At 39.2% G+C, this 19,417-nt stretch overlaps 2 protein-coding genes across 2 annotated transcripts; both read right to left on the bottom strand.

Moving 5' to 3' along the window:
• Positions 1-358: 358 nt before the first annotated feature.
• On the bottom strand, positions 359-1,099 carry LOC148553817 (uncharacterized). Its single transcript, XM_088493193.1, has one exon. It carries the CDS (start codon positions 1,097-1,099, stop codon positions 359-361), a length of 741 nt encoding a protein of 246 aa, XP_088349319.1.
• A 16,828-nt stretch (positions 1,100-17,927) lies between these two features.
• LOC107610003 (uncharacterized protein At1g76070) lies at positions 17,928-19,143 on the bottom strand. The gene has a single exon (XM_016312070.3). The coding sequence runs from the start codon at positions 18,934-18,936 to the stop codon at positions 18,136-18,138; it is 801 nt and encodes a 266-aa protein (XP_016167556.1). The 5' UTR covers positions 18,937-19,143; the 3' UTR covers positions 17,928-18,135.
• Positions 19,144-19,417: the final 274 nt, after the last annotated feature.

Raw genomic sequence — 19,417 nt, 5'->3', positions numbered from 1 at the left:
GAGAAGTAAACACACAAGAATAAAATAATTATGGTTAAATAATGTAACCATGCATAAAGGCTCAAATCTTCACAGGTTGTGTGTTCTTTAGCTCAAAAATAATCATGTTCCAAATACAACTTCAAGCAAATTTATCATAAAAAATTTTAAAAATTAGTGAAATTTTGTTCCAAAGATAGAGTCTTAGAAGAAACTTATTGTCTTTTCAATCAAGTAGAGCATGCATGCAACTAACCTATTACTATGCAATTTATCCTATTCTATAAAAGAAAGAAAATCTAACTAAATATCCTAATTTATTGGTGCTAGGGAAGAGAAATTACCTTCGGAAGTCAGGTACTGACCGACCTCCCCACACTTAAGGCTTTGCACCGTCCTCAATGCCATCTGTCAGGAACAGGGGTGGGCTGGTTGCAGTATCTCCATAGTTGGGACCATCATGGCTCCCTGTGCTGGTAAAAGAAGTGGAGTCCGGGGTGTCTGAGTCCTTGAAGTGTCCCTTGAGTAGCTCCTTGAGGTGTTTGAATCGGCGCTCGTTACGGCGCTCTCTTAACTTCGCTTTCTGTTCTTGCCGATCCAATCTTATGATTATCTGCTGGAGCAGTTCATCTGTTGTAGGTGCTTGTGGTGATGAAGAGGGGATATCTTCAACCGGAGCAGTTGGAAGGCTTGTAGTAGCTGCTGAAAGTCTGAGGTACTTCCCATTGGGGACATACTGATCATCCTGTGGAAGCATGGCTTTGGTGTCTCCAGCTCTGTAGGAAACTCTGACTGCTGAGACAAGATCTGAGACTAAGGCGGGAAAAGGTAAGTTTCCTGTAATTTGTACGTGTCCCATGGCATTCCGGATATGTCTTGGTAGGTTCAGAGGCTGGTCTGTAAGGATGCACCATAGTAGAACGGCCATGTCTGCAGTGAAGGAGGACTCGTGAGTGCTCGGAAAGACGTAATGGGACATGATCTGTGCCCATACGCGAGCCTCCAAGGTAAGTGCTGAAGCTGATATTCCCTTAGGGCGGGTACGATGGTATCCGTAGATCCAACGGCTGCCAGGTAGTATGATAACTCTGAGAACAGCTTCCCAGTCAAATTGGTACATCTGGCGCTTGAGTGCGGCTTCTTGAAAGGCGTCCAATCCTTCTGGAATAGGGGGAAGACTCAAAGCTTGTTGAATAGCCTCTTCTGTAATGGGAACTTACTTCTGACGGACAAAGACAGACTGCAGGGTAGGCAGGTAGAAGTTAGAGTAGAACTCGACTACCCAAGAAAGATTGACCTGCTTCTGTTGTCTCTGTAGGAAACCCCATTGTCTTCGTTCAATTTGCGGCTCAACAAAAGTAGCAATATTGGGCGGGAGGATAAGAAGGTGTTCGTTGTTGTAACTCCTTTCAGTCAGAATAGGGAACATCTGCTCACAGTAGCGATTTGGAAATCGCGCAGTGTCCTTTGCTGGAAAGGCTTTCTCCTTTTCATCAACCTTTATGATCCTCTTAACTGTTTTTGTTGAGGGCTTGACTGCAGTTGAAGAAGGCTCTGCCACTAGTGCTCTTTTAGTTCCTCTTCTTGCTGGAGGTTTGGGAGTAGCTTTCTCTTTTCCTTTCTTGGTGGCCATCCTGAAAAGGGAAGAGAGAGTAAATTAAATTCAAAGAGATATATAGCAATGAAGAGAACGAAAAAAGGATGGTTATAAATGCACATTAAAAGGTAAATGATGTTAACACACACTCATGAGTACATGTGAAAGATCATTAATGGAAAATAGTTAGTGCATATGATGATAAGTGAATACAAGGTGTTTATTGGCATGCCGGCAAAGGGCGTGAGTAGCATAGACCAAGCTTTACTTTGTAGCAAACCATCACGTTTGTATTGACAATTAAATTCAATTAATATAATAGTAAAGGGAATTTGTGAAAAGCAAGCATTGAATAGTAGAATAACATAGAGAAGTGCATAATGCCATATGGGCTTTTTCACAAACACATAGCATGCATGGTGAATAAGGTATAGAAAGGATTAAAGTGAACATGCAAGCAACCCTTTAAAGAAAATAATATATAATTACCAAATAATTTGCAACAATCCACAAGTATATAATGAAGAATAATTACTCAAATAAAATTCTAACACCGTGTAAAAAGGAAAGAAGAAGAAAGAAAATATGAATAATGAAAAGAAAAAGAAAAGAAAATAAAATAACATATAAAATAAGAAGAATGATAGAAAAGAGAAGGATGAAGAAGAAAATAAAACCTTGTTAATGGAGGTGAGGGAGAGAGAGTGAAAGGTGAGATAGAAGGAAGAAGGGAGGAGGAAGAAATAAGGAGGGAAAAGAAAAAAAATAGGATTTTGAGAGAAAAAGATATGATATTTGGCAAAATTAGGAAAACTGTGCCCTGCAAGCGACGCGATCGAATGGGTCACGCGGTCGTGTGACCCAGTTTGTGCCAGTGGCGCGAGGGTTGTCTCGCACTCGCACAACTCTCTGTTCAAAATCATTAAATGCCAAATTTTAGGTGACGCGATCGCATGGGGCACGCGATCGCGTGAGTGGGTAATTTATGGGGTACGACGCGGCCGCATGGGGCACGCGGTCGCGTGAGGGGGATTGCGCGTCCAGCGCCAGTCCAGCACCACTCTAGCACAACTTTCAGCTGTGCATCCTTTCTACGTCGAAAATCAGGGCACGCGGTCGCGTGGGAGGTCATTATGCCCATACGACGCGGACGCGTCGACGACGCGGTCACGTGGGTTGATTTGTGCCACTGGCACTCCTCCAGCCACGCTCCAGCGTGACTCTCTGTTCGTTTTTTTATTTTTCCCCCAGCTCCTTGTGACGCAGACGCGTCGCTGATGCGGTCACGTCGCGTGGCATTTTTAAAAAAAAAAAATAAAAGTATGTGAATACAGATGCATGAAATATACTAATAAAGAGAAGAGTTATTGGATAAGAAAATTAAAAATAGAGAAAAGAACGATCATACCATGGTGGGTTGTGTCCCACCTAGCACTTTGCTTTAACGTCCGTAAGTTGGACGCTCCAGTACCTCAGTCTTTGGCTATGTGGGGATCTTCCAAGAGGAAGATTTCGAGTTCCTTGTCTTTCTTCCGCATTTCGCCATGGTACAGCTTTAAACGATGTCCATTAACTTTGATAAGCTCCGAGCTCGAAGGATGGCTAAGGTGATAGACTCCTACGGTTCGGCCTTCTCTACTCTGTATGGGCCTTCCCATCTTGATCTCAACTTGCCTGGCATGAGCCTCAGTCGAGATTTGTAAAGGAGGACTAAGTCTCCAGGTTGAAACTCTTTTCTCTTAATGTGCTGATCATGTACAGCCTTCATCTTCTCCTTGTGTAGTCTTGAGTTCTCATAAGCTTCTAGGCAAAGGCTCTCCAGTTCTTGCAGTTGCAACTTCCTTTCAGCTCCATCTTTCTCAATTCCCATATTGCACTCCTTGACTGCCCAAAAGGCTTTGTGCTCTATTTCAATTGGGAGATGGCAAGCTTTTCCATAAACTAAGCGGAAAGGACTCATCCCAATGGGTGTTTTGTATGCTGTTCTGTATGCCCAGAGTGCATCTTGTAGCCTGGTGCTCCAGTCTCTTCTATGAGGCTTTACTATCTTCTGCAAGATACGCTTTATCTCTCTATTTGACACCTCGGCTTGCCCATTGGTCTGAGGATGGTATGCTGTCGCAACCTTATGAATTATCCCATGCTTCTTCATTAATCCTGTTAGTCTCCTGTTACAAAAATAGGTGCCTTGATCGCTCACGATTGCTCGTGGGGATCCAAAGCGACAGATAATATGGTTTCTCACAAAGGAAACAACAGTGTTAGCATCATCAGTGTGGGTAGGAATTGCTTCCACCCATTTGGAAACGTAATCCACAGCTAACAATATATAAAAATAACCATTAGAATTTGGAAATGGACCCATGAAATCAATGCCCCAAACATAAAAAATTTTACAGAAAAGCATATATTGTTGAGGCATCTCATCCCTCTTGGATATATTACCAAATTTTTGGCATGGGGGGCAAGATTTACAAAATTCAGCAGCTCTAAAAAGAGTAGGCCACCAGAATCCACAGTCCAAGATTTTTCTAGTAGTTCTTTGAGAGCCAAAATGTCCTCCACTCTCAGATGAGTGACAGGCCTCTAAGATGGACTGGAATTCTGATTGAGGCACACAACGTCTAATTACCTGATCAGCGCCACATCTCCATAAATATGGGTCATCCCATATATAATATTTAGACTCGCTTTTCAGCTTGTCTCTTTGATGCTTAGAAAAGTTTGGAGGAAATGTGCGGCTAACTAGATAATTAGCTACAGGTGCATACCAATGGGATACTTCAGATACTGCTTGCAGGTTATCAAATGGAAAATTATCATCTATAGGAGTAGAATCATCCTTAATGTGCTCAAGGCAACTCAAGTGGTCTGCCACTAAATTCTGGTTACCACTCCTATCCTTTATTTCTAAATCAAATTCTTGTAATAGCAGTATCCAACGTATAAGCCTTGGTTTGGACTCCTTTTTTGATAATAGATACTTTAAAGCTGCATGGTCCGAATACACTACTACTCTAGTACCAAGTAAATAAGCTCGGAATTTATCTAGAGCAAAAACAATAGCAAGAAGCTCTTTCTCAGTAGTAGTATAATTGGACTGGGCAGCGTCTAAAGTCTTAGACGCATAAGCAATAACAAAAGGATCCTTACTTTCACGCTGAGCCAGCGCTGCTCCTACTGCATGGTTGGAAGCATCGCACATGATTTCAAACGGCTGGTTCCAGTCTGGTCCTCTCACAATTGGAGCTTGAGTCAGGGCAGCCTTCAGCTTATCAAACTCTTGCTTGCAATCTTCACTGAACTCGAACTCAATATCCTTCTGTAGTAATCTGGATAAGGGAAGTGCTACCTTACTAAAGTCCTTAATAAATCTCCTGTAAAAACCTGCATGGCCAAGGAACGAACGGACTTCCCTCACAGAAGAGGGGTAAGATAAACTAGAAATAACATTCACCTTTGCTGGGTCTACAAAAATGCCAGTATTAGATAGCACATGTCCTAATACAATCCCTCGTTTTACCATAAAATGACATTTTTCAAAATTCAATACAAGGTTTGTATTAACACATCTATCTAATACTCTAGATAATCCATCTAAGCAAAGGCTAAAAGAATCACCATAAACGCTAAAATCATCCATAAAAACCTCCATACAGTCCTCAATAAGATCAGAGAAAAGACTCATCATACACCTCTGGAAAGTAGCTAGTGCATTGCACAAGCCAAAGGGCATTCTCTTGTAAGCATAAGTCTCAAAAGGACATGTAAAAGTGGTCTTTTCCTGATCCTCAGGAGCTATATGAATCTGGAAATAACCTGTGTAACCATCTAAAAAGCAATAATGTGATTTACCTGACAGGCGATCCAGCATTTGATCAATAAATGGAAGTGGGTAGTGATCCTTACGGGTAGCTTGGTTGAGAAGCCTGTAATCAATGCAGACTCTCCAAGCATTTTGAACTCTAGTTGCTATGAGATCTCCATGCTCATTCTTCACTGTAGTGACTCCAGACTTCTTGGGCACCACTTGTACTGGGCTAACCCATTCACTGTCTGAAATGGGATAGATGATACCTGCCTCCAATAGTCTAGTCACTTCTTTTTTGACAACTTCCAAGATAGTGGGATTCAATCTTCTTTGGGGTTGACGGACAGGTCTTGCTCCCTGATAAACCCATATTTCATGAGTTCTTTTGTGCTTAATTTGAGTGATTTATACAATCCTTCACCTACTTATTCACATTAATTGCATGGTTTTACTTTCCCTTCCTTATTATGTCATATTGTGAAAAACATGTCTCCTAAGCTTTGAAAATTAATTATTTTAATTACCTTTATTTCCATTCGATGCCGTGATTAGTGTGTTGAGTAGTTTCAGATTTTCTAAGGCAGAATGACTTAAAGGATGGAAAAGGAAACATACAAAAATGGAAGGAAAAGGCAAAACGGAGCTTTGAAGGAAACTGGTATTCACGCGATCGCATGGATGAAGCGATCGCGTGCCAAGCACGAATCAGCAGCGACGCGGCCGCATGACTGACGCGACCGCGCGCCTTAAGCAGAACGCACATGACGCGGTCGCATGACTGACGCGACTGCGTGGCAAGGAAAAGCTTCAAATGACGCGACCGCGTGACCCACACGGACGCGTGACAGAGGCCACGCACCAGAAATTGCAGAAAATGCTCATAGCGATTTTTGAAGCCCTTTTTGGCCCAGATCCAAGTACAGACAACATAGACCAGAGGTTATAAAGTGTGGGAATATTTCCATTCAAAGAGAGCTCGCATATTTTACTTTTCAATGATTTAGATTTAGTTGAGAGAGAGATCTTCTCCTCTCTCTCTCTCTCTTAGGATTTAGGATTTCTTCTTGTTTTAAAAGTGACTCTCAATCCAGGTTTTATATTCCTTTGTTTTAGCTTCCTTTTACTTTTATTTATTCCAGCACTTGAATTGATCAGTGAATTTATGAATTTCTTCCATGTTATAGATTGTTATCTGAATTAATAATATTTGAGGTATTTTCAGTTTATGATTGTTCTCTTTGATTTAAGTTACCATTGCTTCCCATCTAAGGATATTTTTATTATTCCAGCAATTTTACTTTTTCCCCTTTTGGTCCTGGTTAAGAATTCAGTAACTCAACAGTTATTAAACTTAACATAACTGATAATCGTTATCTTGCTAATTGAGCTGAACTTAAGTAATCCCAACCTTTTCTTAGGAAATAAATAGGATTCAAAGGTCAATTTAATTAGTCCCTTGACTTTCCGTTGCCCTAGTACAGGTTGACCAAGTGGAGTTTAGATTCAACTTTCATTATAGTTGAGAGAGATAACTACGTTGGACCCCCAACTTCTCTTACCTTGCCAAAAGTCTACTTTACAGTATTTATTTATTTTAATTGCCATTTACTTTACTTGTCATTTAAATTACTTGCTTCTCATCTTCTAAACTCCGATTACAACCTTTATAGCCAATAATAAGAACATACTTCCTTGCAGTTCCTTGAGAAGACGACCCAAGGTTTGAATACTCGGTTAACAATTTCTAAAGGGGTTTGTTACTTGTGACACCCAAAACATTTGCACGAAGGGATTTTTGTCGGTTTAGAGACTATACCTACAACGCGACTGTTTCTATGAATCTCTTTATTGGTAAAAATCCCAACGTCACTCCCTCTTCTAAAAATATTCTGTGCTCACATACTTGAGGGTTGATGCCTACTATGTCTGCCAAACTCCACCCAATTGCCTTCTTGTGCCTCCTCAGTACATCAAGTAACTGCTCTTCCTGTTGAGAAGTAATTTCCCTTGCAATGATAAATGGAAACTTCTGCTCATCTTCAAGATAAGCATATTTGAGATGTGGAGGAAGGGGTTTTAATTCCAGCTTCTGATCATGGGCAGGCTCTGGATTGTCTGGAACTTGTGAAAATGCCGAAGTGCCCTCATTGTCAATCAAGAGGATCTCCACACTTGGACCTTGTCCAGTGTGCCTCTCTTCTAATTCTTCCTTGTGAACTGCAGCTACAGTTTCATCTATGACATCACACTAGAAGATAGAATGATTTTCTGGAGGGTTATTTATGACTCCATTCAGATTGAAGATTACTATTCGGCCATCTATTTCAAAAGAGTATGTTCCTGAAAAAGTATCCAATTTGAATTTTGATGTCTTCAGGAATGGTCTTCCAAGTAGGATTGATGATGGCTTATCTGAGTCATTATGGGGCATCTCCAAGATATAAAAGCAGTGGGAAATGTAAGCCCTTTAATGTTCACTAAAACATCTTCAGCAACTCCAGCCACTGTGATAATGCTTTTATCTGCTAACACAAAATGATCTGCCGACCTTTTTAAGGGAGGGAGCCTCAAAATATCATATATAGACAAAGGCATTATACTAACACAGGATATCACATATGAAATCATAAATTACTACTCCACCAATAGTACAACTAACTATACAAGGACCTGGGTCACTACACTTCTCAGGTAATCCTCCCATTAAAGCAGATATGGAACTACCTAAAGGAATAGTTTCTAATTCATGAATTTTGTCCTTATGTATACATAAATCTTTTAGAAACTTTGCATATTTAGGTACTTGTTGAATAACATCAAAAAGAGGAATGGTTACCTCAACCTTTTTGAATATTTCTACCATTTTGGGATCGGGTTCCAGCTGCTTCCTGGGCTTCCTTGAAAGTTGTGAAAATGGATGGGAGTGGTGTTTTCCGCAGTGTCTGCGCCTCTTGGTACTTCCTCCTGTGGTTGGGCTTCTTCTTTTTCAGTTATGTCCTGCATGTCCTCTTCCTCTTCAACATCTTCTATTTCTACGACCTCTTCAGCTGAGGCGTGCTCTGGTGGGCTTGGCTCCTCCTGATTCCTCTCCTACAGTGTGGTTCTGGACCTTAGGGTGATGGCATTAATGCCCCCCTTCGGATTGGGTAATGGTTGAGAGGGAATTCCAGTGGAACTTGAAGGTTGGTTATTGGAATTTTGCTTTGATCCAATCTGTGAGACAAGAGCTTGCAAAGTAGTGGTCAGACCATTCATACTGGCATTAATGTTATTTTCCATGGTCTGTTGACTTCGCTCAAAAAATTTTAGTAACTCTTCATTAGGAGATGAAGAAGGGTGAGTAAATTGAGAGATCTGCTGTTGGGTATTCTGTGGTCCTTGGGACTGCCTCAGGTGAGGTGCTCTGTAAGGTTGGTTCTGCTGCCTATTGTTGTTATTATTCCACCTCTGATTTCCCTGATTATCTCTGCCTCCTCTGTTATTGTTGTCCCTCCAATTCTGGTTAGAATTGTCCTACCATCCATGGTTATTATTTCCACCTTGATTGTACCCTTGGTTGGGGCGGTCATAGAAGTTATGAGTGGATGCCACCATGTTGTCTTCCTATTGGAGTTGCGGGCATTCATCAGTATAATGGCTATAATCAGCACAAATTCCGCAAACTCTCTGTGGGACTAGCTGTTGGCCTTGCTGTGGTGAAGGAGATTGAGCTTGCTGAACTTGTTGTTGATTCAATTGCATTTGCTTCAGCAAGTTGGTCATTTCACAGATACTCTAAGTTAGAACAGCAGTCTCTCTGCTAGACGATACTTCTACAACGGCTTTTGAATGGCCTTGCTTCTATCTGTGGTTCCTAGTAGATTCAGCTAGGTCGCTGATCAATTGCCATGCCTCATCAGTGGTCTTGTACTTCTTCATAGACCCATTGCTAGCACTTTCCAATGTGGTCTTATCTTGGGGCCTCATACCCTGTGTGATGTAGCTGAGTAACACTATCTTGTCGATCATGTGGTGGGGGCATGCTTCCAGAAGACTATTGAAGCGCTCCCAGTATTCAAAGAGAGTCTCGTTGTCATCTTGAACAATTGTGGAAATGTCTTTCCTCAGTTTATCAGTAACTTCAGATGGAAAGAATTTCTCCAAAAACTCTTTTCTGAGCGTATCCCAGTTAGATACATTTGCTAGGGGTTGAGTGTAGTACCACTCTCTTGCTTTTCCCTCAAGAGAAAACGGAAAAGCTTTCAGCAGAATTGAAGTTTCATCTGTACCATCTCGCCTGACAGTAGAACAGGTTGCCTGGAAATCTCTCAGGTGCTTGATAGGCTCTTGAGTAGGTAAGCCATGAAACTTGGGCATTAAATTGAGCAGTGCGGTCTTTATTTCGAAATCTGTAGCCACCGCTGGGTGATGCGCTTGAAATGGTTGCATTGTAAAATCAGGGGCTCCTTCCTCCTGGATGGTAACTCTTCTGGCTGCCGCCATGTTACCTGTACGTAAATTAACCAAATTAGTAGAACGGGGGCTGGTTTCTTCCTCAGATGGCGTTTCAAATCCACCCTCAGAGAGGACTAACCGACGCTAAGCTCGCCTTATTCGTGAGATGGTTCTTTCAATCTCAGGATCAAATACTGGCAAGCGTGGATCAGGAAGTGAACGCGTCATCTAGCGAAAGAAACATGCAGCTCATAGTAGCAAAATAAAATAAAATGCAAATAAATAAATTCTAATTAATAACTTTAGCACTCTATTGCAACTCCCCGGCAACGGCGCCAAAAATTGATGCGAGCAGAAATTGGTGAATTAAAAATTATTAGAATATATGCGTTGCAAGTATAGTTCTTAACTCGCCAGAAATCCACCGCTCAATTTAGAAAGGTGTCACAGAAAATTGAAATTTAAAATACTGGTAGTATGAATCCCAGGTCGTCTCCCAACGAGTTGCAGGAAAGGGTGCTATTTTATTAATTAGATTTTTTTGAAAAGGTTTGAGTTGAGTAAACAGGAAATTAAATTGATGAAATTGAATAATGTAAATAAAAGCCTTGACTGGGAGTTGATTACATGGAAGCCCTATTCTTGATGGAACACTCTCAAGATTAATTGACAATTGAGAGTTATTTCGTTTAGTTATCCTTTACTAAGTACGGGAAGGTAAAACAAGTTGGAATACTGTTCTATCCACAAGTCCCAATCCACTCTTAGGAGGATTGGTGTCAGGAATTAGAGAGCAAACCAACAATAATCCAATTACAATCTTTCTCTTGAATCTTCCAACTCAAGGGTTCCTTTCAATCAACTCCCCATCAAGTTAGGGAACTACTCACTCATTGTAAAGGTAAAATTCATAGCATATAAAAAGGAATTAAAGAAAGACATTGTAAATAAAAATTAAAATAGACAATTAAAAATAAAAGTGATCCTTGTATTAAATAATCCTAAAAATATTCCAATGGTAAAATTAAACAAAGCAAAGAACATGGAAGAGTAAGCCATGTAAAGAAAACGAACTAGAATGACGAAGTCTTGATGAGGTAACAACTCTTCTCAATATCCCAATGCAAAAAGCTAGAGAAAATAAAATCCTAAGAACTATCAATGTCTAGAGAGAAAAACCTAGGGGAGGAGTAAAACTAGAACTAAAAACTAAAACTGTGTAGAATGAATTGTTGTTTTTGGTTTCTGCATGTTCTCTGGCTCTAGTCTGCTGTTCTGGGGCGAAAACTGGGTCAAAATAGGGTCCAAAATTGCCCCCAGCAAATCCTGCAGATTATGCAGATCGCGTGATGCGGACGCGTCATTCGCTCTTTTCCTCGCCACGCGTTCGCGTCATCCACGCCTCCGCGTCGCTCGTGCTTTTCCAGTCCGCGCGGTCGCGTGAGCCACGCTGCCGCCTCACTGCGATTTCTCCTCTTTCGCGCTGTCGCATGAGCCATGCGGCCGCGTCACTTCTCGCTGGTTATCTCCTCAATTTCTTGTGTTTCTTCCATTTTTGCTAGCTTCCTTTCCAATCTCCAACTCATTCATGCCTTATAAAGCCTGAAACGCTTAACACACAGATCACGGCATCGAATGGAATAAAGGAGAATTAAAATGCATAATTAAAAGTCTCTAGGAAGCAGTTTTCAATTATGTAATAATTTCAGGAAGGAAATATAAATGCATGCTAAATTAATGAATAAGTGGGTAAGGATCATGATAAAACCACACAATTAAACACAATATAAACCATAAAATAGTGGTTTATCAGGGGTCTTGACCCGGCAATCCATGATACTTAGGAAGAAAATTTATCAAGCTACTCTTCAACTCAAAGTTTGGATCAAGGTTAGGATACCTTGCTTGCAACGGTTGAAGTATGATATCCGGAGCTCCTTGCTCATGCAAAGTGATCTGTCGTGGCTCCGCCATGTGTGGCTCACCTGTAGGATGTAAAGATGTATTATTAGTGCTAACAGAAGAATAGGAAGTAGCGGACTCCAAGTCACTCTCGGTACCGCCTAGTGATTCGGTATGTTCCTCAAGAGAGGCCGAAGTACTAGCCGTATAATCCAACCGCCGTCTAGCTTGCCAAGTATGTAACAAAGTTCTTTCAATCTCGGGATCAAAATTGGCTAAACTAGAATTCGGTTGAGACCAAGTCATCAAACTTGAGAGTCATAGCACAAATGTAAAAGAAATTTAAACTATAGCTAAGTATTGAAAGCAATTAAACTATCTACAATATTCACATATTCACATAACCAATATCAAGGCATATGTTGCAACCATTCCCCGGCAACGGCACCAAAAATTTGATGTCTGCACTCGTGGACTATGTCGGTAAAGATTTTCTCAATAAAGTTGCGTTGCAAGTATAGCTCTACCGACAACAAGCCTCGAGGATCAAATTTAGAGAGGGATTTGGTTGTCACAAGTTCAATCCCAATAGAAATAACCAAAGTATTCAAACCTCGGGTCGTCTCACAAGGAATGGACAAACATGTGCTTCAATAGTGGTTAGAATTCCGGGGTTGCAAGTCATGAGCAAGAAAATAAAATGGGAATCTTAACAAGCAAGCAATCTTAAAATGCAAGAAATTAATTCAAATAACTAAGCAAAACATGAGCAATTCCAAACTAACAAAGTAACATCCAATATGATTCTATTCTAAACTAAACAAGTAACTACAACTAAGACAAGTAATCAAGAATTTTGGGTTTTCAAATATGAATAATAAAAGCAACTCTTGGCTAGGCATGGAAATTGGGGTCACCATCCTTGTCTAATAACCATATCTTGACAATTATGAGGAACCAAACTCATTAAGTCTACTTCTATACTTGAAGTACGTCAAATGGTTTGGTCAACAACAACCCATAAGTTCTAACCTCACTACTAATTAACTTAATAGAAGGTTAGAGTCAATGGCTATCAAATTGACCACTAAGGGCTCTCAATTCATCAAATCCATTAGATCCAATGACTCAAGTTTACCCAATTCCCTTAGCCTAAGCCAAGAGTGAAAAGAACTACTCCATAATCAAGGTAAACAATTCATCAAACACTTGGTAAGCATTAATAAAAGACATGTTCAAATTGCAATTAAATTGAAATTAACAAGTACCCACTAACAATTATCAACATACAATCATCCAAACAACACAATTAATCATAGAAATCATCAATGTAACATCAACAAGGCAAGATTCACAACATTCATGAAATGGGTATAAGATGACAATTGATAAGAATTCATAAAACTAACACAAGATCTAAGCAAAATTATACTAAGGAATTCAAATTAAATTATCAAAACTAGTAATTAACAAGATCCAATTCAGAATTCAACAAGGGAAGATCAAATTAAAACTAGATCTAGAGAAGAACAATGGTTTCTCTCTCTAGAAGAACAAAGAACAAAAAACTAGCTAAAAATTGTGTCTTAGTGTAAAATGATTGATCCCCCCTTTCCCCTAGCATCCTTGGGTCTTTTTCATGCAGAAACAGCTTGAATTTGGGCATCGCCAGGCACGATTTCCTTTAATGAGGTCACGTGCAGCTTCCCGCGCGTGCGCGCCATGCGTTCGTGCGCGCCGATTGCCTTTGTGATCCATGCGTGCACGCCAAGTGCGCATGCGCGTCGATAGGAATCCTCTGATCCGCGCGGATGTGTCTATTTTTGCGCGCCGCTTCCAGCCGTCCTCATCCACGCGTGCGCGTTCACGCCAATGCTGCTTTTCCCAAAAATTCAAATCTTCATGTTCCTCCCTTTTGTGCATGCTTTCTTTCTCTCTTCTAGTCCATTTCTACCCTATAACTCCTTAAATCACTCAACAAATACATTACGGCATCGAATGGCAATAGAAGAGGATCAAAATATGGTAATTTTAAGGCAAAACAAGCATGTTTTTCATCATGGAGCAATATTAGGAAGTGAACACAACCATTCATTTCTTGTGAATAAGTGTGAGAAATATTGACAAAACCCCCCAAATTCTAACAATATAAATCACAAAATTAGGGTTTATCAGTGTGCATACCAGAGTGTGCGTACGCACATTTTCTTAAAATTTATAGGTTGTGCGTACGCACAAGTGAAAATATGGTCCCTGTTCAGAGCACACGCACAGTAGTGTGCGTGCGCACATGAACCAGAACTCACAATTTCTACAACATCACATAAATCAGATTTTTGACACCAACTTCCAACGATCATATCTTTTTTTACAAAATTTTTATCTCCACGAAATCTACATCGTTTTAAAGCTCTTTGAATTATCTTTAATTTGATACAAAATTTAATCAATTTCAAAAACTATAGATCAAGATATGATCCGCCAAAGTTGACTAAAAATCTATTTTTACCAAAAACCTTTAAACCTCAAATTTACCAAAACTCTCAATTCAAACCTAGTTACTCACAACCCAAACAATACCCAAAACCACACAAAAGTCCATACTAATCATTCCTCAACTCAACCATCAATAGTGTCCTAGTTTCACCAATTTCACACTATCAAAATCATTAATCATCACAATAATAAATCACAACCTTCATCATTATCAACCTCTATAGTCATCATCAATCAAAACCAACTCCAATACCCATCAAGTTATCCACATAATCATACTCCCCATATACAACCCACTCAACCTTCATCATAATTCATATACCATACATTCCAAAAACTCCATATCATCACTATCATCATCAAACATATAATCACATACAATAAATCATACAACCACTTCATTCAATCCTATCTTAAAGGCCACTACCCTAAGTTTCACAAAACATTACATATTACATAAAGAAAACCGAAATCATACCTTGGCCGATTCCCACGCAACTCAAAACACCAAGCTCAAACTCAAAGCTCCAAAACCATCAAGCTCACTCCAACAAACACCAAACTTCAATCTAACATCATATAACATACAAAACATCAAACCTATGATTCACAAAATAACTAAACACAAGGTTTAGTAAAACCTTACCTTATCCATCGGTATTTGGGATAAAATCCAACAATACTTCAATGCTAGATCACCCCTAAACAACCAAAAACATAAAGAAACTAAAAAATCTAAAGCCATTTTCGAGTTTTGAGATAGGGCAGAAAACTGGAGCTAGAGAAAGAGTTTCTTACCAACAAAACTTAGTTAAAAATGATGGGCTCAGCGAGAGCGATGCGTGATCGCAAACGACTCATCAATCGGAGCTCCGTAACTCAAGTTATGGTCACCGAAAGTGGAGGATGAATAGTGACCAAACCCTTTGCTCTCTTCTCTCTCAAAGCTGGGTCCCTTTCTTGTTTTTAGGGTTAAAATAAGCTGAAAGCTCATTAAACATGCATATATATGTTGGGCCTTGAGCCCGATTTGGACCCGGTCTAACCCGTTAGCATTTTAGGTCCGTTCGGCCCACTTTGGGCTAAAACCTTTAAGATTAGCGCCCGGTTTTCAATTCTAAATTATTTTTGTCTTTTCAAAGTAATAAATTCAATTTTCAAAATATCATTTTCGAAAATACGTGGTACTGGACAGACTAGAGCTGGTATTGCCAGCTTAAGTGCCGGTATGCATTTTTACAAAAATTTTCTGTAAAAGATACATTTTTTCACTCAGAAAAATTCATGAAATTCAAATTTCACCTTTATATTTTAAAAAGAATACTTCTATATTTTCGAACCCATTCCAGGCAGTTAAAGTTCTTATTTTATATATATATACTTATATGTTCGGGTTGGTTACCTTTGCGACATGAGTCTTGAGCTTTGTTATCTGTATTTTGGCACTCTTCTGTATATATATCCGTGTTAGCTTACCTTTTACCTCGTTTCGCTTACAGTATCGCACTCGGGAGTGTTGCGCTTTTCAATTGAACGATTTTGCTTAACCCTTTTCTTCAAAGACTCTTAGTTACAAATCTTTTTCACTATATTATGTATATATAATTTTACTTTTAGAGGTCATAATACCTCGTTACCTCAGTTTTACGACTTAAGCGTAAAATTTTGTGTGGTAAAGTGTTACAAAAAACTCCCCAACAACATAAACAATGGTTAAAGCCAGCTGGAGAAGAAACAATAGAGGCAGCAAAATTAAATGTGTAGCTAGGATGTAAATGGTTTGATAGACTAAATAAACCAATCAACAATAAAACATTCATATTCATAGGTTCTCTGGCAAAAATCAGATTTTTAGAAACATTGCTTATTAGTAATTGTTGGTCAACCATGTCTAATTTTGTCTTTTTTTTTCCTTCTCGCTAATTGTAACTGCTCACTACAGTTGAGTTCAAAGTATTTGTATCGACCGAGTTATGATTCAGGACAAAAAACCATTTTCTCACATAGAGGAATAGCTACATGAATTATATTGTGTCCTAGACTCCTAACAGTGTAGCACCCAAAAGAAAAAGATCTATGAATAAAGGTAGCAATTTGCTCTCTTCCAAATAGTATATTTGTGTGATAAGCTTTCTTAACTTTTTAACTCTACCCATGATTTATTTTTATTGGCAGATGGCTGCATAATTCCATCTCCTCAAAGCCATAATTATTCCTTATTTGAATTTACTTTAAAATGGTCAAATTCCTATCTTTGTAATTATCGTCGACAACACATAACTAGCTAGTGAAATGAACCTAATATCCCTTTCTAATGTCTGAAAACTAAGGCTAAATGAACAAAAATTAAATGCACATTGACTTGTATAAGTAAGAAAGAACAATTTCAAGCACCAGCAAATCCCTTACAGAAAGAAGTATTCAAATGAGTGTAATCAATTCAGTATTTATGAAAAAAAATTCATTGCTCAATTATCTCATCCAACATCACAAGCAGCAAATTTATTTCACAACTAAAGCAAAATCAAATTACCAAAAATGAAAATCCAGACACGCTATGCATAATAAAATCTAGGGTAAGTCCTAGAAGAGAACGAAACTGAACCTTCTTGAACCTGTGAAACTGGTCATCTTGCTGAGGAACCTGGATGATTTTGGCAAAAAATGCAAGTAAACGAGAGCAGTGCCCTGAGCTGTAGCGGCGACGGAGCTGAGGATCATAAGGAACCAGTCAAAACGATCGGCGCAGGTGAAAAGGCGGGAGAAAGGCACAGCAGCTGGTGGCGGCTCAACCTCCTCTGGCTCCTCGATCTCCTCCTCCACTTCAACCTACTGCGATGCTGAAGTCTCGGCACCGGGATCAATATACGGAGACGGCGACTACAGCGGCTCCAAAACCTCAGATACTGGAGTGAGAGGCTGTATATGCGACGGGGACCAACCAAACAGCCCTCTTGACACCATCACTCCCTCCTATCCCTACTCAGAATTAAAACTGGTGACAGATCCACCATTATTCACAAGGCAAAATTCAACAACATTTGAGCTATTCAAAAAAATGACGTAAAAAAACTGGGTTGTTCTTCTTTGTCAGAGACAAATAGGCACAGAAGGGAGACAATTTGAACAGAACTTTGTCTTCTTCTTGGCTAAAGACGAGATGTATAGAGCTTGAGAGAAAGAAGAGTAGAGTGGAGACCAGACAAAGGGAACTTCGGAGAAAGAAGAGCAGAGGGGATACGGACTGACCGAGACACCTTCTTCTTTTCTAGAGAAAAAGAACACTGAACCCTAATTTTAGGTCAAACACTTTTTATTTTTTTGATTTTTCATATATGTTTTTGTTTTGAACTTTTGATTTTTAAATAGTTTTGGATTTAAAATTATAAAACTAAAACTAATTAAATTTTGACTAAATTAAAAGGATTAGAATAATTTTATCCAATATAAAAAGAATATTTAAGTCTTTTATAAATTTAAATAAAAAATATTTTTATTTTTATTAAAATGTTAAGGTTGATTTAATAAAAGTATTGATATGATATATATTTATAAAAAATAATTACTAATATAAAAATATAATTCACTGTCTTGTTTTAATTTGTCCATATTTTTATTGTATTGATACGTGAAATTATTATCGGAACCAAGCAAACCTCTTATAGACTACTTTTCTTATGTGATAGAGTTATATATTTGACACCAAAATTTGATCTATGAACACTAGAATCCACATTTTATACACGTTTAATACATGAATGTCACGGCATGTTATTAATTACATTTTTCTCCTAAATGTGACTTTGGTGTTCTACACAGCAAAATGATCCCATGCTCAAAACACACCTTGAAAAGAAAGAAGAAATTTTCATTCTAATGAGCAAAAAGAAAAAGAATAAAATGAATCAATGTATAATCAAATATTCAATTGAAGAGGCCTAGGCGGTGCCATGGTTCTTCTCTTCCATAGATTAATCTCTTTGCGTGGCTTCAAATTGAGCCCAACTCCATCACCAACACTGTCGCCACCAACCAATATAGGAGCAGAGAAAGGGATTCTGACGTCATCATCATCATCATAATCTTCTTCTTCTTCATCGCTCCTCTGCTGTACCCTTTCCTCATCAGAATAGAAATCTTCTCTTTCCTCAGCCGCCACTTGCTCATGACTTTTCCAATCAAAGTTAGCAAAAGCGTCACGTCCACTCGCGAACTTCTTCATCTGGCTCACGTGCGGTGCTCTCTCCGCACGTGCAACTGCAACCGCGTCTTTATTCTTATTATCATCTTGATGCGGCAGAGAAGCACTTGATTTTCTCCCCGCCGAAAATAACATCCTCTGAAACTTGGAAACATGTTTCTTCTTCAACTCTATGTCTTCAGAAGTGAATTTTGTTGTTGTTGCTGATGCTGCTGCTTTCTTGACTTTCTTGTGCTGTTTCTTCTTGTTCTTGATCTGTCCCATGCATGAGATCTTTGGTGAAGTTGGTTCTTGATAATCAGTGTTGTTTCTTTCCCCCTTAGGCTTGCTTCTTGCTTCGTGTGGAATCATAGGCATGATAGGGCCAGAGAATCCCTTGACGCCATGATTATTATGATGATGCTGTCTATCCCACCTACCTGGGCTGAAGGGTTGGTTTTGAAACGTCACAGTGATTGATGAGGCTTTTGGTAGTATTTTCAAGATCCTGTTCTTCAGCTTGAGCTGTTTCTCCATGATAAAAAAAAATGAAAGAATTACGACTTGATAATAAAGTAGTTGTGATTCGTATCCTTGGATTGTTGTCTTTTGAAGAAAGTTAAGAGCTGAAACTCGCAATGGTCTTTTAAGAAAAGGGTTAAGGTTGGGAGTTATTATATAAAGGAGTATTTGATTTTGTCAAGAAAGGTGGGAGATGAAGAAAATGTTTGGTCAAATAAAAACGTCGTGACTCGGCAAAGAACGCTCCCTTGCTTTTATCCAAACACACGTATGTTACACAACAATTCTGAAACAGGTTGCGGCATTTTGACCTGATAAATGATGCAGCTGGGAGGTGTTTTCAATGTCACTGTTGCTAAGCCCACACTAAGCATAAATATCTACCCCACCTTGACTTGGTTTTTGTCTGATTCTGACGTTAAGTTTCCTAGATTTAATCATCGGGCTTGCATAACACCCTGGCTATAAGATAATGACAACAATGAAATGTAGAGTA

The sequence above is a fragment of the Arachis ipaensis genome, chromosome B7 (assembly GCF_059453495.1).
Source record: "Arachis ipaensis isolate K30076 ecotype BB chromosome B7, ASM5945349v1, whole genome shotgun sequence".
Taxonomy (NCBI): domain Eukaryota; kingdom Viridiplantae; phylum Streptophyta; class Magnoliopsida; order Fabales; family Fabaceae; genus Arachis; species Arachis ipaensis.
The sequence above is the reverse complement of the archived record's forward strand: the minus strand, read 5'-3'. Positions and strand labels throughout refer to the sequence as shown.

Coding starts and splice junctions, on each gene's coding strand:
- LOC148553817 (XM_088493193.1), bottom strand. CDS start 1,099: ATGTACCAATTTGACTGGGAAGCTGTTCTCAGAGTTATCATACTACCT.
- LOC107610003 (XM_016312070.3), bottom strand. CDS start 18,936: ATGGAGAAACAGCTCAAGCTGAAGAACAGGATCTTGAAAATACTACCA.